Genomic DNA, 26594 nt, shown 5'->3' on the forward strand with positions numbered 1-26594 from the left:
TGCTTATTTCACTCATGTGGTATACATAATACCTTTTACAATGAAAGAAAAGAAAGCAATAGTAAGATTTTTTTTGTACTGTGTAATTCGCTGTAATACTACATGTGATAGCTAAGATACAACCTAATATAGGCTAGATATTGAAACTTAGGTTGTCCCTTTCCATTCTATCACATATTTTCCAAAATTCTTATATGTGTGTTCAAATTAGCCCGTAGGTATTTCATTGTAACGACATTCTCTCACACAACGTACATTGGAACACTTCTATCGGTTCTTTTTTGTTAAATCTAGCTACATACAAATGTCTATTTGCATGGTTCAGCAAATATATCTTTGTAAATTAAATGTGAATCCTAAAGTAATTAAACTGAAAATAATTTTAACTAAGATATATTATTGCGTTCTTTATAACAGAAGATATTATCTCCATAATAACTTTTTGCAATGTTCTGACTACCAATGTCCATGTTATAAAAGCTAATCTAATTCATAACACAATTCACTAAGAAAAATATATGTTTCTATAGTATCTCAAAATCTTTTATCTTAATTTACAAAATGAGCACGTGCTTAAAACAGATTTTTACTAGAATGAATAAAGCATTGTTGTAGTAAGCCCAAGGCTTGTGAATGTGGGCCGCATTCCCGAAAACTGGAGAGATTATTCACATTCACACTTCAGGGGGAAAAGCAGACAATACATTGCTACTGTACACGTGAAGGCAAAGGTGAGACTCAACAAGGATATGTAACCATCGTTATTTTTGTCAGATAAATTCTGTTGTTTCTGAAGACATTTACATCAGGTGAGATTGAATTTTTATTTACAAGTAAGAGGGAGAGAAATCTCAAAAGTCCTTTTCTTCTGAGACAGATTCTACTCAAAAGCATATTCTGCTACTGATGGGTAACAGTCATCTTTTATGAATGCACAAAGACTTTTTATGAGCTGAGATTTTGTAAGTTCCCAAACTTTTACTGCTTCACATTGTAGGATAATTTTCCTGACATTAATCACACATTACTGTTGTATGTTCATACATCTGACCACAGAAAGCAATGTTGCTCAATGTCCCAGATGCCCTTACATTCACAAATGTTAATCTGTTAACAGAGCTATTAAGACAATCTGCAGATTTAACGTTTATTGCAACATGATATACAAGTGTCAGAGAGCAGAATAGCTACTTTCAATTCTTGGGCATATAATGCTGAATTTCTAAATATATTGTTGTACTTTTAACATTTGCTTACTTTCTGCTACTAAACAGTATTTGGTTTGATACTGTAGTTTGATTTTTTAAAAAACACAATTATCCTCACCATTTTAAATATGAATATTAAATCTAAATAACTCTAAGATTTATTAGAGTGACTAGCTCTCAATAAATCTGAGACATAAAAATTGCTTGTCTCATAATCTAGTGGAATATCTGATGGAATACTAGCACTAAAACATTTTTGTTGACTGTCGTCTCAGAATCTTTAAATGCACTTCAGTGTTAGTATTGTATATTATAAAATAAAGATGCACTACCATTCTTCATCAATTTTACAACCTTTTTTACACTGATATCTACCAACTTCGAATACTTGTAAAACTTGTGCTGACTGATTTGTCTGCTTATGGAAACTTTTCCTAATGTATACTTAGAGACTGTGTAAAATAGAAATTGAATTCAAGACTTGACATCATCATTTGTTAAATCATTCAAAATATTACTGCTATTTTAAAGATTTAAAAACAACTTTCATCCGTGTAAAGAGTCTAAGATTTTTTAATGATAATATAGATCATTATAGGAATTGCTTTGCTATTTCCATATGTATATGTATGTATATACATGTATATGTATACATGCATATTATATACATTTATAAATATATGTATGTATATATACATATTATATACATATTGATAGATAGATATATAAAAATATTTTTTCCTTGTAAACTTGGCATAAAAGTTATCATCTGATTCCAAAACAAACTAGACTTACAAAGTTTTGAAAGGCATCATTTGTCCAACAAAAAGGGAAAATTGTCAAGGGAATAAGTTATGACAGTAAACTAGAATTAAACCTCAAATGCTATAAAATGAGTTCACAAGAAAGCAAGGCAAATATCTACAAACTGTGGGAAAATGCCAACATCTAGCAAGAAAATATAACAACTAATGTTACATAAAATACTGTGGATGTCCTTTATAAACTTATAAATCCAATGTTAATTGCACACTAAACAGTATAAACAAATAGCAAAACTTATTTTGTAGTAACATGTAAGAAACAAGAGATTTTTTGAGATTACTTATTGCAGGTCTGTGTACAATAGCAAAGACCTGGAACCAACCCAAATGCCCATCAGTGATAGACTGGACAAAGAAAATGTAGCACATACACACCATGGAATACTATACAGCCATAAAAAACGGTGAGTTTGTGTCCTTTGTAGGGACTTGGATGAATCTGGAATCCATCATTCTCAGCAAACTGACACAAGAACAGAAAACCAAACCCTGCATGCTCTCACTCATAGGTGGGTGGTGAACAATGAGAACACATGGACACAGGGAAAGAAGCGTCACACATTGGCGGCAGTTGGGGGGGTGCTAGGGGTGGGACAGCTGGGGGTGGGGAGGGATAACATGGGGAGAAATGCCAGTCATAGGTGACGGGGCAATACAGGCAGCAAACCACCTGGTTATGTATGCACCTATGCAACAACCCTGCATGACCTGCACATGTACCCCAGAACCTAAAGTAAAATAAAAATAAAAAAAGAAATTACTTATTGCATGCATATTAGTCACTGAAACTTAAACTCCAATTTTATTTTATTTTAATTTATCTTTTTGAGACAGTTTCACTCTGACACCCAAGCTGGAGTGTAGTAGCATGATCTTGGCTCGTTGCAATGTTCACCTCTCAGGTTCAAGTGATTATCCTGTCTCAGCTTCCCAAACTGCTGGGATTACAGGTGTGAACCACTATGCCTGGCCATTACACCCCAATTTTAAAATGCATGACAGTGATTTTGAAACTTTAATTCCTACAGAAAGTACACATAGATCTTGTTGAAATGCAGATTCTGATTCATCTAGTGAGGTCTGAGAGTCTGCGTTTCTAGCAAGCTTCAAGATGCTGCTGCTGGTCTGTGCACCACACTTTGAATAGTAAGAGTCTGGGCTGTCTAAGGAAAACTAAGCTGGATTTCTTTAAAGTTGTTGGCATTGGGAGGATAGTTTCAAGTCTGTTTTTTCCTCCAATGAGTACAGGGAGGATAATAGATCTTTCTGAAACTCAAATATTCAACTGCTTACGCTTTCTGCTCAGGAAGTTTTAAATAAGCAGGAGCAGAAATGAGTGAGAGTGTGTATGTGTGCCTGTGTTTGTGTGTGTGTACTCGGGTATACAGTAGTGCCTCCATATTTGCATTAAAGAAAGTGTGTCAGCAACTCTCCTGCAACTATCCTCAATTTAGACTTGCATTCATCTAAGCATGCAAAGTTCAGAGAATTGTCAGGTTCAAATATACCCTATCTCTGAGGTTAAGCCCCAGCTTATTTCACACATTTCAACATTTTCCATGTGGATGCCATTAAGGGTGGCTGGAATTTGGAGATAAGCCCAGGATTAGTCCTGCTTTAATGTCACCATGAAGCCTTGTTATAGGCCTCAAGTTAAGTTGTTAAATGTATTTCTCAGAGCTTACTGGAAAAAAAACGTAGCCACATTCACTAACTTTGGTAAGCTTCAGATAGCAAAACACAGTGGTGGTTGTTGAAAACTTAGCTGCAGGCCTTTACCTTCATGTTGTTATAGATGGTGGACTTACGTTCTGAGGCTAAAACAACATTCTGTTACCAAGCTTGCTTTAGGAAAAATATCTAAACTGAGAACTGCGAGATGGAATATTCACTTTTTTTTTAAAAGCATTTTGAGAACTGGGTCAATCTTATTTAAGTAGATTTTTCAAAATCACTTGGTAATAGTTTAGAATTATTCTATAATTATCTAATATTTTGGTATTTTACTGTATTGATATGAAACCCACTATTACTGAATTGGCCAATTACTATATACTTGTATTTGTTGTAAATATGAATTCCAAGTAATTAGCAAGTGACTCATGCTAATGACGTGTCTGAAATACTGGCTTTCCTATTTTTTTGGTCATGTATAACTATTCTATTGACCTGGAGGATGTAAAATATAAGGCAGTGATATTTTATTAAGTCTTGTTAAAGTTTAGTGCTTTTGGCCAAAGGATCTGGCAGAATCTCTGAAAAAGGTAATAGTGCAAAGGTGTTAAGCTGCATACTGGACAGAATTGAAATCAAGATATATTTCTAAAAATAAATTTAAAATGTAAAACAAAACAAAAAAATAACTTCCTAAAGGAAGCCAACAGAATTCCTATATCTTTCTGTACTTTAAAATTTATCTAGCCTACTTAATCTGATTTTTAAAAGAGTTGCTGAAAATAACTCTGCACACTATAGGGTTATAGTTTTGGGGAATTTTCTAAGAAAAGTATAAGTTAATTATAGCTTTTAACAGCACAACTGTAAATGCATCAGAATAAAAAGGAATAGAAAAAGAGGCCCTGTAAACAACTGATACCTTGGGGTAGCTTCCTTGTCTTGAAATAGTAAAAACAATCTTTCAAAGGATTCTGCTAAATACTCTTCTAAGGCCATGCACATAATTTTGATAGATAACATAATCTCCTTATTGATTACATTTTCAGATTTTTATTTTCCTTCAATGCTTGCAGCAGCTTATTGGCCATATGGGAGATTTTTTAAAAATATTAAAGCAGTCCTAACTTCTCCAAATGTAAATTGCCATGATTATTCTTTACGTAGCTACTAAATGAATTCTTCTGTTGATTCTGGAGATAGATAGATAGATAAATAAATAGATAAATGGATAGACAGATAGGTTATTGTGGATTATATTTGATTAAATTAACAGACTCTCTTCTCCAAAAGATATAGACTGTTTATACTACAGTAGAAGGAAATACTTGATGAGTAGAAATCAACAGCTGAGAGCAATCACTTTCCCATGAACACACAATTCACTCAACCATCCATGACAGCACCCCCATCATAACCTCTCCATGAAGAGTCACTATCATTTTCATTTTGATAAACAGAGAAGCTCAGATAAAGTTAATTTACCAAATATCATACAGATAATAGTTGGTGTTGGGATTCTGAGTTGTGCTCATTATGTTCATTCTTTATATTTCTCATAATTCAGGAAGCAAGAGTGATGCTCCTTTATCCACTCAGGTGCTAATATACATCAACCTACACTCTCAGATGAGATTTTCATAATCAAAGCAAAAATTTAGAAGAAGAGTATTTCCTCTTTAATATAATTTTTAAAATATGATATAAAATATTACAGAAGTATTTTATTACCTATTTCTTTCAGGATTTACTTTTGCATTTGATCACAAAATTAAACTTTCAACTTGATGGCTCATAAGAATAGAATATCTCAATGAAAGTTTCACCTAAGCATTAAATTAACAATTATCCTTTGAAATGTTCATTAAGGAATTCAAAAATCACCATTAATGTTCCTAAATTATCCATTTTCTGTTATCCCCCTTCACTAACACTAATTACATTGATAGTCTTCTTTCTTCCCAACTAACATGACATACAGAAACACAGTCCACCAAAGTCGCCACTGTACCAAAGGTGACAGTGATTTGGAACTAAGAAAATGTAGGTGCTAGTATTTTCAACCTTTTCAAAGGCTTTCAACTGAAAAATACCTCTGAGAAATATTTAACAAGAAATGTTCTACAAACCATAATTTTCTGCTACCAAGTACTTCTCACTCTATTACCCCCCAGGCCAAATTCTACTGTAATAAATAGTTTACCAAGATAATCAAAAGTTACACTGGCCTATTTCTCCTAGTACCAGTCAATCACAAAGACCATTCACTTGGCAATCAACAACCTCAGATCTTTATCTCCTTTTTCACTTTTTGAAATCAACGCTTTATTGACACATTAAGTACCTATTTTTAGCCTGAGGTCATAATGACTGCTTTGAAATAGTAGTCTCAATTAGAATTAAAAAGAAATAAATATCATATTTAAATTATTTTTTAAATCTCTGAAAGTTTCAGTTTTAGACACTGGCTCTTAGTATTTAGTATTAAATGCATGCTACCTAAGCAACACGAGACAAAAACCTCTTTAAAATCAATCCTAAAAGACTACAACTACATATTAATAGTGTAGTGCCAAACAACCTCATTTGTCATATAATTCCCAGTACCTATTGATATTAGGCGACCCCGAATCAATATTTAAAAGAACTACATAAAAGTCTATTTTTAAACATCATCTGTCAAAGAAATTTCAAAATTAGCACACTAAACAGTCTGTCTTTTGCAGAATTTTTGAATACTATGAAAAAAAATGATGTTTTGTGACAAATAAAATTTCCAAAACTGCAAATTAACTTCAATTAAAACTTCCAAATCTTTTTTTTTTTTTTTTTTTTTTTTTTGAGACGGAGTTTCGCTCTTGATACACAGGCTGGAGTGCAATGGCGCGATCTCGGCTCACCGCAACCTCCGCCTCCTGGGTTCAGGCAATTCTCCTGCCTCAGCCTCCTGAGTAGCTGGGATTACAGGCACGCGCCACCGTGCCCAGCTAATTTTTTGTATTAGTAGAGACGGGGAACTTCCAAATCTTAATTAACCCCTGTGATCTCAAGCTGTATTCTCTTTTGAGGCATAAGAATAATATTCGATCAAAATATTTTACTGTCATTCTTTCTAACAGATACACAGTAAAGTGTCACTCCTTCATGAAATAAAATATAAGGTAAATTATAAAATTTACTTTATATTATATTTATACAACTGAAGGTAAATTATAAAATTATAAAAATTTTATAAGGTAAACATAAAATTATAAAAGTATTAAAACGTATGTTAAATTTTGCAATATGCCATTACATTAGATTGTTTCTGTTGTTGTTCAGATAGATAAAATAGCTAGAATTACCAAGTAAAAATATGTACCTGCGTCTCTTATAATTTCTAATATTTATGAAATAACACAAGCACAGCTTGGAGTATGTGTCATACTGGTAAATAATAGAGTAGATACTTTTCAGAAATAGAAACAGATTTGGTAGTTCTAACTCAAATATTTCACCATTCATATGTACTTACAATAATATATTTTGCAGTGTTTATCCTGAAACTGAAAGTAGAATTTGAGGCATTTTGCCAACCTCTATCTAATTTGCAACAGCGATTATAATGCAAATTTCTTATAGATTCCCAAATAACACCGATAGCTTCTCATTAAGTTTCTTTTGCATTTGGCAATATTTTACAAAATCACAACATTGATAAAACTTCATAATCACCTTTCAGATGGAATCAGAAAGAAGCTCCTGTTATCTTTTTTAAGAAGTTGTTAATGACTACATGAATGGAAGCAGAATCAGATAAAATGTTATCAACTGTATCTTACCTCTCTCACTGAAGTCATCTACTAGAATGATTTCTGCTATCAGACTCTCCGGGGTGCGGTTAATTATACTGTGTATGGTCCTCAGGAGTGAAGTCCAACCTTCATTATGAAATGGGATAATGATGCTGGTGTTTGGCAGCCTTTCCAGATACATCTTGTGCTTACAGCTGGAGATGAAGAGAAAAGAAATGGTGTATTAACTGCAAAACTCTTGTATATCTTATTCTGTTGTTTATTCATTGTGTTTTCAGACAATTGTGGAAACACGACTTGGTCTAAAACTTTCCAACCAGAATTTGTGCAGCATAATTTTTATCCCGCTCCTTCATAGCCTGAATTAACGATCTTCTTTCACACTCACTCTTAATGAAACAGCTGTTTTATCCTCTTTGGTATCACGGTTTCAAATATGTCAGTTTGTTGAAACATTGTGTTCTTGTTGACATACATTTTTCCTATTGTTATATAATAGAAATAAGGATGAATAATATGCATTAAAACTGTTTCCATGGAGCACATAATTAAGGCTTAGATGGATTTCCTGAAGATAGCTAAAAATTTAACTACTGTATTATTTATGTTTAATTAGTCAGCTTTAGTCATGGAGTGTTTCAATGGCTGGACAGTATTTAAAGCCTGAAGGGAAAAACAACCATAGCCTCTAAACAGAATAAATGAAAATTTAATTTGAAATAACTGTTAACTGAGCACAACTACATAATAAGATTACATTAAAATCCAAATCAAGACATTATCATATTCCTAGTGAAAACTCTAAAAAGAAATCTCAACTTCTTTTTTTTCATGTTTTAGATGCATCTGAGAACATGAAAAAGAAGTATTTTAAAAATTTTATCCCTTTATTCACTATTTAACCTAATAATTTATTATTTCTAACAATATTTATTAAACAAGTAGATTTTGACATTTCAGACAATGAAAAGTGCTTGAAAACTCATTAAAATTATACTATAATATGGGCATAAAAGTGCTATAAAATATGAAATTCATTTTAGAACAACTTAAATGTCAAAAATATATATAATATGAAAAAGATCTGTCAGTAATTTCCATGTGTAGTCAGACAGATGTTTTCACTTATAATTCACAGATATGGAAAACAGTATTAATGAAATTCAGCATACCTGGTCATAATTATACAGAGCCATCGATTCTTCTGAACAAAGCCAATAAGCCGAACTAATTGTGTTTTGATATATCAATATTCAGGTTGTTGCATCTACTTGTGAGAACCATCACACCTCACAATGTTCTTAGAATGAAGGTGATATTCCCAATGAAGCAAATGGTTTTCTAAACATTAAGACAAGCTATTGCACATACCATTTGCCTATTAATCAAACAGGAATTGCATTCAGAGTAATATCCTATAACCCATCAATAGGGGCTGAGCACACTGGCTCATGCCTGTAAATCCCAACACTTTGGAAAGCGAGGTGGGAGGATCGCTTGAGTCCAGGAGTTTAAGACCAACCTGAGCAACATAGCAAATCCCAATTTCTACAAAAAATACAAATATTAGCCAGGTGTAGTGGCACACTCTGTCATCCCAGTTACTCTGGTGGCTGAGGCAAAAGAATCCCTTGAACCTGGGAGGCAAAGTCAGTGAGATGAGATTGCACCACTGCAATGAGATATCACTGCCTGAGTGACAGAGCGAGACTGTCTCAAAATCAAAACAAAAATCAATAGGCTCATGACTTCTCAGTCATATACAATCCAATCAGAGAAAGAGTTGACACAGAAGAATGCAAGACTAATCACGTATGACAAAGGCTTTCTCTTTCAAAGTGTTTTTGATAATTTCTATCTGCCTGAGCTCAAATTACTATCAAATTACTACCACACATGAAATATAAAAGGATCCATTCTACTCATTCATTCATTCATTCATTCATTCATTCATGTCACAATAATTTACTGAAGATTTGATATAGGCCAGGCTCCGAAGTTGAGATAAAACAATGAACAAAATCTAGATCTTAACTTCAAGTTATTTATAATATAATCAGAGATACAGAATGACAAATAGTTACAATTTTAAAATGAAATGGATAGTGTAGTAGTTTAATAGAGTGCTATACAATTATTTCAGAGAGGCCCATAAGACACTTTGGAAAATGTTATAGAAATTCAAGTGAGAATTGGAGGTGGCCTGCAGAGGACAGGTTCAAGCTGTATGTAGGAAGAGAACAGACATGACTTAGTACCTAGGAGAAATGATTAAAGAAGACTCATGTTTTGGACATGGGCAACTGATGCGATGAAATACAGAATGACAGGAGCCTGTGTGAGGGACACACTGAGGGTTTCAAGGATTGAGAGCAATAATAATGAATTCAAGTTTGACCATGTACTGTTGAGATGTCAAAACGACATCCAGTTGGAACATAGCTTTCATATATCATATACACACCTATCTGTCAATTTATATGTCTATCTATATGTGTGTGTGTGTGTGTGTGTGTGTGTGTGTGTGTAGCTCAAGGTAAAAATCTATTTTGCTGGAAGAAGAGGCTCATGAGAGATAGGCTCTAGCAGATGATGCTGGTGTATCAATGTCTTCTTAGCACTCACTATTCCAATATAAGCCAAGAAGGTCCTATTATACATCCCTGCAGATAGCAACATGAGTACTTCTCTCATCTCTGCACAAAGGGCAGATCAGAAGTTCTGGGAGAAATTAATGCTCCTGGCCCAAGTATCAACCAATGAATAATGGAAGTTAGAGAAGAAATGGTCACATGGTGGGATAACCCTAGGGGTGGTCTACATTGTCTCCCATAGTTTCCTAGCAGGATTACCCCTCAGTTGCCCACAGTGATCAGCAGTTTGACTTTCATTGGCCACTTTCCCTTTTCTGTCGAACTTTTTCCCATTCCTCCTGCTGCACCACTCTACATTCTGTGATTATCTCTTAAACACTTAAAGTCAAATTTTTGTTTCAGGGTCTGCTTCTAGAGGAACCCAAACTGAGACATAGGCAAATAAGTTATAACTCGTTTGGTGGAAACAGTCTCTTGAATCAATGTGCTAGTCAAGATTCACATTGATCAATGTGCTAGTTAAATAGAAAACATTCTATTTTTTGTGGAGTTAGAAAGCTTGCAGTTTGTTATACCTGGAGATACTTTTAAATAAGTTTTTAAAAAACAATTATTACACATGCATTTCATTACTTCTTTCAGCTTTTGAATTATTACTGGCATTCAGAGTCATTTCTAGGCCTACGAAATACAACTACCGAGATTTTGCAGTGGATATATAAAAATGGCCTCATCCTAATTAGTCGATTATTAGTAGTAACATTACCGTTTTACATTGATATCTGTAACTTATTTTTCAATTAGACATTATAAACTCCTTACTATTTCATGCCTGATGATTACATATCAAATATTGAAAAGTCACATCACACTTTATATATATAATCAGACTCTCTAGGTTCAAATGATAGCTTTGCTAATTACTGCCTGTGTGACAATGGGCAAGTTATTTACCCTTAATAAGATTAATTTTCTCACACAGGATAATGGGGGAGCAAAAAAAAAAAATACCTCTTCATAATGTGCTAAGGACAATTTAATTGGGTCATCTATGTAAAAAGTACTTCATACAGCATCATATCAAATAATAGCAAGGGTTTAATAAATACTGTCATTATTATGGTCATGGTTGTTTAAACTGTATTATTTCAGTTGTAAAATTCTCTATGGAAGAAGATATGGAACTAGGAAAGGCAGGAACTGCATGAGGGGGACAGTGAGAGACACTTAGGATACAAGGATGAATAAATTTCAGTTTCTTCCCTTAAGGGTTCACAGACCAGTGAGCAGATATATAAAATGATTAGACTCAAATGAGACAAGTGATATAACAGATGACACACAGACATTGAGAGCCTGAAGGAAGTGTGACTAACTTTGTCTGATAGAATTAAGGAAGTCTTTATCAATGAATCTGCATGTTGAGAACAGATCATGAAAAATCTTGAAAACGATTCTAAGGAATTTGGACGTTAGCCTGCAGTCAACATGAAGTACTTCAAATATTGTTAATCACAAGGAAGACCAGATTGTGTTTACATATTCCTCTGGCAGAGGGCACACAATGCGTTGCAGATGGCAAAGACTAGAAGCAGAAAAATTCGCCCTTGTAATAATTGTAGTAAAAAATAATAAGGGTGCAGATCTGATTTTCACTCTAAGGAAAGCCAGCTCCTTTGTAACAGCATTTAATCTGATTGAATTATATTCAGTCATTCTAGCACTTAAGCTGCTCCAAAGAAAACCTGAATCACTGCCAAGCTCAGGCATTGGATTCAAGAAGTTGTGATCCAGATGGCTGCCTCGTAGTATTACTAGAAATAGTGAAGCACGTCGCGGCCTAAAATATGCAGGACGTTAGGTTTAATGTCAAGTCAGGTTGAGAATAAAGGCATATAAACATGAAGATGATGTACCAATATGGAACTGAGTTTAATAAATAAGCAAAATAAAGTTAAAGACAATTTATATGCTTACTATAGTTACAAATGTGTAGCAAACTCACAAATAGAAGACGGAAATGGGGACAAACTAAAACATGTATTGAAATAGTTTTCTAGGAATATGGGTGTAATTATTGCATTTCATATTGCTATATTATTTTCAGATAAGCATTTGCATTAAATTACCTTACAGTTTAGGAATGGCTCAGAGGTGAGGACATCTCTTTGTTAAGTTACATTTTATATAAATGGATAAAAACTCATTCTTCAAATTTTAAAAGCACCACGAAGACAAAAGAAATAGTTCAAATTATTTAAAATTTATTAAGAAATTATTTAAAACTTTACTTGGGAGAAAGGAAAAATTGTGAAGGCATTTAAAAATCTGAAAACAAAACGTAAATTATTCTGTAAACATTCTGCTAAACCTCTCACAGTAATGAAATTTCAATGGTAAATTTTCTCATATTCTTTTTTTTGTAAACAATACATAAACCTTTTCTGATTTTTTATATTGGCATTTACTAAACTGAGAGATTTAAAAAATATAGTTAAATAGTATTGTTTAACACATACTTAACATTTATTCCTTTCACGGTTACATTAATTTTTCTTTATTATTTCATTGATTTTATTAAAATAAGTGATTCTTTCAAGAATAAAGGCAAAAAATAAATTTTAATTACAAATACTTGAAATAAATACCAGACTTATTAGTGAATTATTTTTTGTCTAAAAGAGATACTTTAGTATGCATGCAATAATGTCAATGTTTATATTGCAGGCATTTATGTTAATTTTCATTTGTAGTTCTTAAAACCTTCATGTATTCTTCACCATCACTTGAACATTACTTCTCACTGCCTATTGTGTGTTTTGTATTGGAAAGAGTTTTAAAACTCACATTTAAAAAATTCTAACTCTGGGGTTGCAGCTTCTGAGTAAAATGTTTGAATATTTCAAACTTTAGAGATTTCTGTTAGATTATTCAAAGTATAACTTTATTTTTTGTTTTGGGTTTTATTTTTTTATATAATAACAATACTCAGGATGTTATGTGGTGGTAATAACTACCCACAAATTTCAGTGACTTAAAACAATACCTATTCCCTCTCTTGCTTCCTTTACCTGTTCAACTTTGATTGTCAGAAGGGTTTCTGCTCACTGGAGTTAGCAGAAATAGCCAAGATCTTGACCAGTGTCAATCATTGTGTCAGATATAAATAAGAACACCAATGGGCATCAAGCTAGTAGTTAGATGATCTATGCCTAAAATGGCATGTTGCTGTCTGCTTACAGCTCATTGGTTAGAACTAGTCACGTAGCCCAGGGGCCCAGAATGTGCAGTCTCATATGGTACAGAATACAGTCAGCAGTATTTGTCAAATGACACTAGTGAAAACAACCAGTTTAGTCTTCTGCCTTCTTTAGAACAAATCAAGAAAATAACAATTTACTTGTTGGATGAAATTTAATGGAAGAATAAAAGAGATTCAGTTTCTTCACAGATGAAAAAAATATTTACATTCCCACATCTATAGAAGCATGACAACAGAGGATATTAGAGCTCAACCATATTTAAGAAATCATCCAGTTAAGCCCCCCATTTAATTGAGAATTGAGACAGAGTTTTAGAGAGTTAAACATAAATTATTTTACAATCTAATTGGAAAGGTATTGTACTGGGTGAAAAAGTGATACAATGATGAGGCACTGTTCCTGAACTAAGAAGTATATAATTTTTCTGCAAATTCAGTAATTACAGCTCACACAGGAGGTAACACAAGCTATGAATAAGAATCCAGCATTCTTCATTTTTGATTACATAATCTTTTGAAAATGTCATTCTATCATTGGTCCTTTAAAACATCTTTATATTAATTGAATTAATTAAATTATATAGATAATACAATATTTTAAGAAGGGACAGGCAATTACTTTATTAGCTCAAATGTTTTTGTGAGATGTACACTCTATCCTCCATAAATATTTTTGCAGATAAACCATTCAATAAAATGTATAACAAAATGCCCATCACAAAAAATTTATGATGAACTATCATTTGAATAGAGGCCCTAAGATCCACTAACATTATATGATCAGATGGCTAACATAAGTAGAAATAGTGTACACTATGCACAATATTCCTTTATTGGTTTTATGTATTTAACTAATGATATAGATTTTTGCTACTTCTACCTAGTATTATTTCTAGGTAAAATTATCTGAAATTTTCTCTTTTAGTCAAATGTACTAACAAGGACCATATTTACCTTTCTACTTGATCCAACTGTATTAGTCTGTTTTATGCTGCTGATAAAGGCATACCTGAGACTAGGCAATTTACAAAGAGGTTTAATTGGACTTACAGTTCCATATGGCTGGGGAAGCCTCACAATCATGATGGGATGAAAGGAGGAGCAAGTCAACATCTTACATGGATGACAGCATGCAAAAGGAGAACTTGTGCAGAGAAACTCCTGTTTTTAAAGCCATCAGATCTCGTGAATCCCCTTCACTATTTTGAGAACAGCACAAGAAAGAGCCATCCCCATGATTCAATCATCTCCTACAAGGACCTTCCCATAACATGTGGGAATTATGGGAGCTATAAAATTAGATTTGGGTGGGTACACAGAGCCAAACCAGGTCACCAATTAAACAATTAGATTTTTTTATTGCACTTTAGGTTCTGGGGTACATGTGCAGATCACACAGGATTGTTGCATAGGTACAAACATGGCAAGGTGGTTTGCTGCCTTTATCCCCCCATCACCTATATCTGGTATTTCTTCCCTCATTATCTCTCCCCATCATTCCCACCCCCACTGTCCCTCCCCAACTCCCCTCAACTGACCGCAGTGTGTGATGCTCCCCTCCCTGTGTCCACCTGTTCTAATTGCTCAACACCCACCTATGAGTTTAAATATTAAACAATTATTTTCAAGGCATTGAATATCAAGCAACAAACAATAATGGTCTTTCAGAAATAGGATACAATTTCCCCTGCTTACACTCTAGCCTGAGATTCCAGGGCATGCTGAAGTTAAGAGAAATACAGACAGATCCAAATGATCTCCCTAAGATGAGAAAATGGAGCCAAGAGTCAAGGGGGACCAAGGTGGCTAGAGTTTGCAGGATAGAGCACTCTAAATGAATGAGCTGTAGCCCTTTGGGAGGCCAAGGTGGGTGGACTGCCTGAGCTCAGGAGTTCCAGACCAGCCTGGACAACACAGTGAAACCCTGTCTCTACTAAAATAAAATAAAAAAATTAGCCGGGCCTGGTGGTGCACACCTGTAGTCCCAGCTACTTGGGAGGCTGAGGCAGGAGAATTGCTTGAACCTGGGAAGCAGAGGTTGCGGTGATCCGAGATGGCACTACTGCACTCCAGCCTGGGCAACAGAGCGAGACTCTGTCTCCTAAATAAATAAAGGAATGAACAGTACACACAGAGAACTTAGGAGATCTGCAGAGTCCCCCTCACATCTTCAGCTAAACACTGATCAGTGCAAGCACATAAATGAACAACCCTTATGTGGAGAATAAAACCCAAGAATGGAAGAGAGGAAATGATACCTATCATTTGTATAATGTATAAAATAATGCTCATGGAGAATTAGGTGACATGGAAACAGAGTGTGAGTGTGTGAGTGTGTATGTATGTGTGTGTGTGTGTGTGTGTGTGTGTGTGATTGCTGGGTGCCTTTCCAAGCTTATAGAACATCCACTCTCCTGGATTAGGAATTTAAGCTGCCCTCCCTCCCTGTGCAGAGAAGTTACCACTCAGGAGGTTTCCCAGCTCCAGGCCTAGGCATATTTCTTGGTGCTTGGTGGCTGCCCACTGGATTCTCCCTTGGTGCTGGTGTTTGTGCTGTAATCAGGGACTTTTCAGGCAGACCTGCCTGGCTTGCCCCTGTCCATCTTGGCTCACCTACTATGGCTGAGCAGGGAGGTCAGGCCACTGTGCATTTCAGGGATCAGTCCATTGCCTCAGGCAATATCTTACAGTAAATAAGGATCAAATATATATACCCAGCCACATTGGCCATAGCCCACTCTTCCCCAGAAGTGACATCTACTAGCCTCTAGTTTGAACCACACAGCCCAATATAAAACCATCCAACAGAAGTTGGATGAAGAAACAAAACTAAAAGACCTCATCCAACATTCTCTACAGTCATACCTCCTAGGAAGGAGATAGATGGAAAGAACAGAAAACAATAACATCATAGGAAAAGAGAGGGAAAAAAATCCTATTCATACAAAAATAATTATAAAAATTAGAAGCACCAGGATCTGCAGATGAAAAGGAGCATGAGAAGTTTTGGCAAAAGAAAAAAAAGAAAAGTAAAAAATCGGGACATTGTGACACCATGAAAAAATCACCCTCGCTCTAAAGCTCCCAAGATTGAATCAGGAAGAAATTGAAATCCTGAAAGGACCCATATCAAGTTCCAATTTTGAATTCAGTAACAAAAAAAAAATCTGCCAACCAAAAAAGCCTGGGCCAGATGGATTCACAGCCAAATTCTACCAGATGTGCAAAGAACTGGTACCAATTCTACTGAAACTATCCCAAAAATTGGGGAGGAGTGACTCCTCCCTAACTCGTTCTACAAAGCTAGCATTACCTTGATACCTAAATCAAAGACACAGTGAATAAAGAAAACTACAGGCCAATATTCCTGATGAACATGGACGCAAAAATTCTCAAGAAAATACCAGCAAACTGAATTCAGCAGCACATCAAAAAAGGTAATTCACCATGATCAAGCAGGCTTTTTTCCTGGGCTGCAATGTGGGTACAAAATATGCATATCAATAAATTTAATTCAACACATAGAACTAAATGCAGAAGTCATAAAATTATCTCAATAGACACAGAAAAAGCTTTTGATTAAAGTCAACATGTCTTCACAATAAAGACCCTCAACAAACTAGGCATTGAAAAAACTTACCTCAAAAGAATAAGAGCCACAAACTCATAGCCAAACATCCTACTGAATGGGCAAAAACTAGAAGCATTCCCCCTAAGAATAGGAAAAAGACAAGAATGGCCATTCTCACCATTCCCATTGAACATGTACTGGAAGTCCTAGCCTGAGCAATTAGGCAAGAGAAGGAAATAAATGCATCCAAATATGAAAAGAGAAAATCAATTTTTTTTCTTCTTAGCTGAAGACATGATACCATGTATAGAAAACCCTACAGACTTTGCCAAACAGCTCCTAGAACTAATAAATGACTTCAGTAAAGTTTCAAGATAAAAAATTAATGTAAAAAAGTCAGTAGCATTTCTGTATACCAAAGAAGAATTTGAGAAGGCAATCCCATTTATAAAATCTATAAGAAAGATGCTAAGAATAAATTCTACTAAATTCTACAGGTAAAATTACAAAACACTGATGAAACAAACTGAAGATAAAACAAATGGAAAAATATACTATACTCATGGATCAGAAGAACTGATGTCACTAAAATGACCTTATTGTCCAAAGCAATTTACAAATTCAACACATCCCATCAAAATGTCAACACCATTTTTCACAGAATTAGAAAAAGCACTCCTAAAATTCACATAGAACCAAAGGAGAGCCCAAATAGCCAAGCGGTCCTAAGCAAAAAGAACAATGAAGTCATCACATTACCTGACTTCAAAATATATTACAAGGCTATAGTAACAAAAGTATGGTATGGTATGGTATGGTATTGTAACCAAGGTATAGTAACCATATGGTACTGGTATAAAAATAGACACACAGATCAATGGAACAAAAAGACAATCCAGAAATAAGGCTACATATTTACAACCAACTTATCTTCAACAAAGTTGACAACAACTTACATTGGGAAATGGGCACCCTATTCAATAAATGATGCTGGAAAAATTGGGTAGTCACATGCAGAAGAATAAAACTAGACCCGTATCTCTCTCTCTCACTATATACGAAAATAAACTCAAGAAAAACTAAAGACTTAAACATAAGTCCCCAAACTATAAAAAATATTAGAATAAAACATTGGGAAAACTCTCCTTGACGTTGGTCTAGGCAAACAATTGATGACTAAGGCTTCAAAAGCACAGGCAACAAAACCAAGAATAGAGAAGAGGGACTATGCTAAACTACAGCTCTTTGACACAGGAATAAAAATGAAACAATTAACAGAAGAGACAAATCATTTAATGGGATAAATTATTTGCAAACTATTCATCCAACAGGAGACTAACACCAAGAATATACAAGAAACTCAACAATTCAACAGGAAAAAAATAAATGATTATATTAAAATGTGGGCAAAGAACATAAATGTACATTTCTGAGATGAAGACATACAAATGGCCAACAGGTATATACAAAAGGCCTCATCAGGAGGTTGTGAGGAGCGAAGGTCATACCACTGCACTCCAACCTGGGCAACAGAGCAATGCTCTGTTTCAAAAAAAAAAAAAAAAGGTCCTCCTCATCATTAATTATCAGAGAAATGCAACTCAAAACCACAATAAGATAACAACTTACCCTAGTTAGAATGACGATTATGACAAAAACAATACATAACAGATGTTGGCAAGCATGCAGAGAAAACGCAGCTTTTATACACCGTTGGTGGGAGTGTAAACTAGTATAGTCAGCATGGAAAACAGTATGAAGATTTCTCAAAAAATTAAAAATAGAATTACCGTTTGATCTAACAACACTACTGCTGGGTGTCTTCCCAATGGAAAAGAAATCAACACATGAAAAAGATACCTGGACTCGCATGTTTATTGTAGCACTATTTACAATAGCAAAGATATTAAATCAACCAAAGTGTTCATGAACAGATGACTGGATAAAGAAAATATAGTATATTACACAATGAAACATTTTTCAGTCAGAAAAAAATAAAACCATGTCATTTACACCTGCACAGATAAAACTGAAGGTCATTATCTTAACTAAAATAAGGTAGATACAAAAGACAAATATCACATGTTCTCACTTATATGTAGGAGGTAAAAAAAAACAAAAAAAAAACAAAAAAAAAACAAAAACTGATCACATGGAAATAGAGAGTGTAAAGATAGATAACAAAGACTAGGAAGGGTAAGTTGGGGACCATAGGTAAGAAAGAGGATGAAAAGAACTGGATTAAAAAATAAAAACATAAAGTAAGATAAATAAATTCAATGTCTGATAGCAGAGTAGGGTGCCTATACTTGAAAATCTATTGCATTCAAGTAACCAACACTCTAAACACTCTGACTAGATTATGATGCCTTATAAATATGTAGCAAGATTTCTCACCTATCCTATAAATCTTTACAAATTAAAAAAACAGTATTTAAAAAATAAATACACAGATTTTTAAATATGAGATAATTACTTAAACATTTCTCTAAGGAAGACACACAAATGGTCAACTGGTATATTAAAAAATATTTAACATCACTAATTATTAGTAAAATCCAAATGAAAATCATGCTGAGATTTTTACCTAATGCCTGTCAGAAAGGTTATTATCAAAAAAAAAGAAAGAAAAAAAGAGAAGTGTCAACAAGAGTGTGGAGAAATTAGAACCCTTACACTCTGTTTATTTTAGAGAATAAAGAATTGTGTAGCCACTATGAAAAACTATATAGAGATTTCTCAAACAATTAATAATAGCACTAAAATATGATCCTGCAATCTCTCTTTTGAAGATGTATCAAGAACTGATCTTGGAGAGATATTAGCATTCTTTTCACTATTCACAACAGACAAAGTGTGGAAGAAACCGAAATATTTGTTGATGGATAAAGAAAATGTGATATATACATAAATAAAATAATAGCCTTAAAAAGATGAAAATTCTGCAACATGCAACAACATGGATGAGCCTTAAGAACATTATGCCAAGTTAAATGTCAGTCTCAGAAAAATAAATACTATGTAATTTCACTTAAATGAGGTACCAAAAAATAAATCCATAGAATAAAAGACTGGAATAGTTGCCAGTGGAGAGAGGGAGGGGAGCTGGGGAACTATTAATCAGCCTAAAGTTTCAGCCAATTAAAATGAATATATTCTAGAGATCTGTTGTATGATATTGTACCTATAATTAGCAATAATTATCACATACTTAAAAATTTACTTTGAAGATTATATCTCTTAGACTGGGTTCAGTGGCTCACGACTGTAATCCCAGCACTTTGTGAGGCTGAGACAGGTGAATCACGAGGTCAGGAGTTCAAGACCAGTCTGACTAAGATGCTGAAACCCCGTCTCTACTACAAATACAAACATTAGCTGGGTGTGGTGACATGCACCTGTAATCCCAGCTACTCGGGAGGCCAAGACAAGAGAATCACTTAAACTCAGGCAGCAGAAGTTGCAGTGAGCCGGGATTGCACCACTGCACTCCAGCCTGGGTGACAGAACAAGACTCCATTAGAAAAAGAGTAGATCTCTTGAGGCAAGGGAATTGCTTGAACCTGGGAGGTGGAGGCTGCAGTGAGCTCAGATCACGCCACTGAACTCCAGCCTGGGCGACAGAGTGAAACTCCATCTCATAAAAACAAAACAAACCAAAAACTATTGTTGTTGTTTTTTTTTTTACAAGATGTACAACATTTTGTAATAAGTGTGCAATATCTACACACATATTAAGTGTTCTGATGAGAGTAAAATAAATTTTTAAAATCAACCATTAAAAGAAGCAAAAACTGAACTAATAATAAAAAAATTAAGTGAAATAACACAGATGATAGAATAGGTAAAGATATTAAAACAGTTATTACAGCTGTTTTCCTTATGTTTGAGAAGATAAAGAAAAATTGAACTTAAGATAGATAAAAGATATTAAAGATGCCCAAATGCAATTTTAAAGATGAAAATAATTTGTTTAGAATTTAAGGCTGATTAGATATTTTAGAATAAAAGGTCAATAAACTTGAATATATGGAAATAGAAAATACCCAAAATAGAAAATACCCAAAAATACCCAAAATGAAACAAAAAAATAATCTGAACAGAAAACTATCAGTAAGTCAGCATCAATGGCTCAACTAGGTCTAATATGTATGTAACTAAAGTACCCCAAAGAGAAGGCGAGTGACAAGACACATTTAAAGAAACAGAAATTTTCCAAATTTAATGAAATTGGTAAATGCTAAGCTTCAAAAGCTCAGTGAAGCTGAACACGAAAACCAAATAAAACTACACTACTTCCTATTAAAATTAAGTTGTGAAAATCAGTGGTAAAACGACAATGTTGGGAGCTGTCCAAGATGGCTGACAAGAAGCAGCTACTGTGTGCCTCTCTCATAGACAGAAAAAGAGGGCACAAGTAAATACAGCACCTTCAGCTGAAACATTCAGGTACACACATTGGGATTCATGAAGAAGAAAATTTAACCCATGGAAAATAAAGAAAAGCAAGGTAAGATGAATGCCCACCCAGGAGCAACACGGAGCCAGGGGAGTCTCCCTAGCTCAGGGAAGTGATAAGTGAGTTAGCAACTCCAAGGACCCACACTTCCCCCATGTATCTTTGCAAGCTTCGGGTCAGGAGATCCCCTCATGAACCCCCTCCAACAGGGTGTGCAGTCTGTCACACGGAGCTACATGCAGTATTGGCTTAGGAGCTGCTCAGACATGGGTAGAGCCCTGGAAGCTATAGATATCTGGGCTTTTCAGCAAAAGCGGTTGCAACTCCAGCAAAACAGGAGTTTAGACCCCCATACACACCCCTAGTAGAGGGTATGAATCCTCAGGGCTGAGCAGTGATGGTCTGCAGGCCCTGATTCTGGGGCACCTTGCAGGATAAAACCCACTGGCTTGGAACTCCATCCAGTCACCAGTAGCAGTGTTACACCTCTCTGAGATGGCGCTCCCATAAGGAAGGTTCACATCCTTAGCTATTGTTGTCCTGAGGGTAGCTGCACTCTGGAAAAGTGGCCAGACTTGGGTGCCTGCCCTTCCTTCTCTTCAATAAGTGGGACCTCCTGGCTGGGGTCACTGGCCTTCCTTGCTAGTGTTTTTCACCTGTCAATGGTCCCCAGCTTCTCTGAGATGGAGTTCCCAGTGGGAGGGATGGATCACCATCTTTGCTACTTCACAGCCTTAGCTGTTGTTGCCTTTGGTCTCTAGGGGTTCTGAGGCCACTAGTGACTGGAGCAGTCCCCTGGCACAATGCAGTAGCTCTACAGAGAAGTGGCCAGACTGCTTTTTCCCACAGGTCACACATCTTGTTCCTCCTCACTGGGTGTGATCTCTGTACTGAGGTCTACAACCTCCCAGCCATTGGTTCAGGCCAGCAACAGGTTCACACCATTCTGGGATGAGCTTCCTGAGGAAGGGGTAGGCTGCCATATTTGTTCTTTTGCAGCTTTCAGTGTTGATACCTTTAGGTGCTAGAAAATCTAAGGTTACTAGGGACTAGAGAGGACACCTAGCATATGGCAGCAACCTTGAGGAAAAATGTCCAGACTGTTTGTTACATGGTTCCCTGATCCTGTATCTCCTCACTAGGTGGGTCTTCCTAGCCTGGGTCTCAAGCCACCCCCTGCTGGGGCTATTAGCAAATAGCAGCTCTGCAACTCTCTGGGACAGAGCTCCCAGTGGGAGGAACAGGTTGCCATCTTTACTTTCTTGCAGCCCTTGCCTTTGCTGTCTCCAGGTTCTGGAGAATACACAAGGTCCAGGGGCTGGTCTGGACCACCAACACAAAGCACCCACCTCATGAAAAGGTAGACAGACTATTCTCCCTGTCGGTCCTGGTCCTCACTTCTCACTGGACAAGGCTGCCTGACCTGAGATTCCAGTACAACCACCCTGCCCCTGCTTGACCACTTCAATCAGAGGCAGCCAAGCAGTTAAAGGAACACCCACCCACAGAGATGAGAAAGAACCAATCCAAAAACTCTGGCAGATCAAATGGCCACAGTGTATTATGTTGTCCAAGCAATTCCACTAGTTTTCCAAGGGTTCTTAACCAAGCTGAATTGGCTGAAATGACAGAAATAGAATTCAGAATATGAATAGGAACAAAGATCATCAAGATTCTGGAGAATGGCAAACCTAATCCAAGGAAACTAAGTATCACAATAAAATGACACAGGAGCTGAAAGATAAAATACCCAGTATGAAAAAGATCTTAACTGATCTAATAGAGCTGAAAAATACACTACAAGAATTTCTCAATGCAATGGCAAGTATTAACAGCAGAATAAACAGTTGAGGAATGAATCTCAGAACTTGAAGACTGTGTATCTGAAATAATACAGTCAGACAAAGATAAAGAAGAAAAGAATGAAAAGGAATAAACAAAACCTCCAAGAAATGTGGGACTATGTAAAGAGGCCTAATATATGAATCACTGGCCTCCATGAAAGGGACATGGAGAAAGCAAATTACTTGGAAAATATATTTCAGGATATTGTTCATGAAAATTTCCAGAATCTTGTTAGAGAAGCCAACAATCAAATTCAGGAAACATAGAGAAGCCCTACAAGATTCTATACAAGAAGTAAATCCCCAATACACATAATCATCACATTTTCTAAAGGTGAAATGAAAAATAATGTTAAAGGCAGTTAGAGCAAAAGGGCAGGTCACCTACAAAGGGAACCCCCTCAGGCTAACATCAGACCTCTCAGCAGAAACCCTACAAGAAAGAAGAGAGTGAGAGCATATATTCAACATTCTTTTTGTTTGTTTGTTTATTTATTATACTTTAAGTTCCGGGGTACATATGCAGATCATGCAGGTTTGTTACCTATGTATATACATGCTATGGGAGTGGTTTGCTGCATTCATCACCCCATCATCTACATTAGGTATTTCTTCTAATGCTATCCCTCCCCAGTTGCCTCATCCCCTGCTATTCCTCCCCAGCCCCCAGGCCCCAGTGTGTGATATTCCCCTCCCTGTGTCCGTGTGTTCTCATTGTTCAATACCTGAGTGAGAACATGTGGTGTTTGGTTTTCTGTTCTTGTGTCAAGTTGGTGAGAATGATGGTTTCCAGTTTCATCCATGTCCCTGCAAAGGATATGAACTCATCTGTTTTTATGGCTGCATAGTATTCCATGGTGTATATGGAATATAAATTTTCTTTATCCAGTCTATCATTGATGGGCATTTGGGTTGGTTGCAAGTCTTTTGCAATCTACCCATCAGACAAAGGACTAATATCCAGAATCTACAGAGAACTTAAAACACATTTACAAGAAAAAAACAAACAACCCTAACAAAAGGTGGACAAAGGATATGAAGAGACACTTTTCAAAGAAGCCATTTAGGCATCCAATAAACATATGAAAAAAGCTCATCACACTGGTCATTAGAGAAATGCAAATCAAAACCACATTGAGATACCACCTCATGCCAGTTAGAATGGTGATCATTAAAAAATCAGGAGACAACAGATGCTGGAGAGGATGTGGAGAAATAGGAATGCTTTTACACTGTTGGTGGGAGTGTAAATTAGTTCAACCATTGTGGAAGACAGCTGGCGATTCCTCAAGGATCTAGAACCAGAAATACCATTTGACCCAGCAATTCCATTACTGAGTATATACCCAAAGGATTATAAATCATTCTATTGTAAAGATGCATGCACATGTATATTTATTGTGGCACCGTTCAATATTTTTAAGAAAAAAAATTTCAACCAAAAATTTCATATCCAGCCAAATTAAGCTTCATTAGTGAAAGAGAAATGAGATTGTTTTCAGATAAGTGGATGCTGAGGGAGTTCATTACCATCAGACCTGCCTTACAAAAAATCTTGAAAAGAGCACTAAATATGAAAAGGGGAGATTTTTAGCAGCCAAAAGAAAAACACACATAATACACAGACCAATGACACTATCAAGCAATCACACAAACAACTGGCATAATAAATAGCTAACAACAAAATAAGAATCATATTGACACATATCAATACTAACCTTGAATGTAAATGGGCTAAATGCCCCCATTTAAAAAGGGGACAATGGCAAGCTATATAAAAAAAGCAAGCCAGATGATATGATGTCTTCAAAAGACCCATCTAAAGTGCACAGGCTCAAAATAAAGGAATGGAGGAAAATCTCCAAAGCAAATAAAAATTAGAAAAAAAGCATGAAATGGCAATGTGAATTTTAGACAAAACAGACTTTAAACCAACAAATATATAGATATATATATATATAAACAGCCACTTGGGAGGCTGAGGCAGGAGAATCACTTGAACCCAGGAGGCAGAGATTGCAGTGTGCTGAGATGATGCCACTGTACTCCAGCCTGGGCGACAGAGACTCCCTCTCAAAAAATGAAATACTTCCAAAAAACAGCTCCATCTCAACATGAAGAGTTCTCAAATATGCACACAACCATACATGAGTTTGGCATGTTCTCCAAGAAACTCTCAGCAGATGAGAGGAAGAGCGTGTGGGCACGCCGTGCAGGACTGCCCACTGCTTCACAGTCACAACGTAGCTCTTCATTACACACAAGGATGGTTCCAACAACTTCAGCCGGAAACCAGTCTCAGAAATGGAGTCTTACTATTTTTCCCAGGCTGGACTCAAACTCCTGGGCTCAAGGAATCCCCTACCTCAGCCTCCCCAGTAGCTGGCATTACAGAGGTGCACCACCATACCCAGCTTAATATGTGATGTTTTTATGTGTATTTTAAAAGACTCCTTAACTTCTTCTAAGTGACCTATGTATGGGTGTGCATGCATACGAACTCTGTCTTTAAGTAATCAAAGAACACTCACAACAAACAAACCTCTGTAGCGCCATATGACAGTGGGTGCAGGTCACCAGCACACATCGATCCAATCTGCTGTGCCACTCCCATATCTGCACTTGACACATGCCTAACTTCTAGTTCTCATTAACATGCTTAACTTTGGCCAGGCACAGTGGCTCAAGCCTGTAATCCCAGCACTTTGGGAGGCTGAAGCAAAGGGATCACCTGAGGTCAGGAGTTCGAGACCAGCCTGGCCAACATGCGGAAACCCCATCTCTATGAAAAATACAAAAATTAGCTGGGCATGATGGTGTGCACCTGCAATCCCAGCTACTCGGGAGGCTGAAGTAAGAGAATTGCTTGAACCTGTGAGGCACAGGCTGCAGTGATCTGAGATCACTCCTTGGCACTCCAGGCTGGGTGACATGAAACTCCATCTCAGCGAAAAAAAACACAAAAGTCTAACTTTAAAGTTTCCTCCTCCTTTCACCTTTCAAAATTTTCTTCCTGGTTGCAAATTGCACAGACTAACACAAAAATCTACCTAACTCTGTTAGAAATACGATGTTTATCACATACTGGGGCCTCGGGGGTAGAGGGCTAGGGGAGGAATAGCAGGGGGTGGTGGGAGGACAGGGAAGAGATAGCATTAGGAGAAATACCTAATGTAGTTGATGGGGCAATGGATGCAGCAAACCACCACCATGGCACATGTATACCTATGTAACAAACCTGCACGATCTGCACAAGTATCCCAGAACTTAAAGTATAATAAATAGTTTTAAAAAAAAGACAAAGAAGGGCATTACATAATGGTAAAGGGTTCAGTTCAACAAGAACTAAGTATCCCAAATATAT

The 26594-nt window shown here is 36.0% G+C and overlaps 1 protein-coding gene across 1 annotated transcript in view; it reads right to left on the reverse strand.

The window, feature by feature from the left end:
- The window catches only part of GALNTL6 (polypeptide N-acetylgalactosaminyltransferase like 6), a 1235246-nt gene that overhangs the window by 673906 nt on the left and 534746 nt on the right, over positions 1-26594 (reverse strand). The window contains exon 4 of the mRNA XM_012454670.2: positions 7528-7694. Within this exon, the coding sequence (XP_012310093.1) occupies positions 7528-7694 (167 nt within the window). The remainder of the gene's footprint in view (positions 1-7527; positions 7695-26594) is intronic.

This window comes from Aotus nancymaae, unplaced genomic scaffold, assembly GCF_030222135.1.
Source record: "Aotus nancymaae isolate 86718 unplaced genomic scaffold, 86718_ANA_hifiasm-v0.15.2.pri h1tg000115l, whole genome shotgun sequence".
NCBI classification, from domain to species: Eukaryota; Metazoa; Chordata; class Mammalia; order Primates; family Aotidae; genus Aotus; species Aotus nancymaae.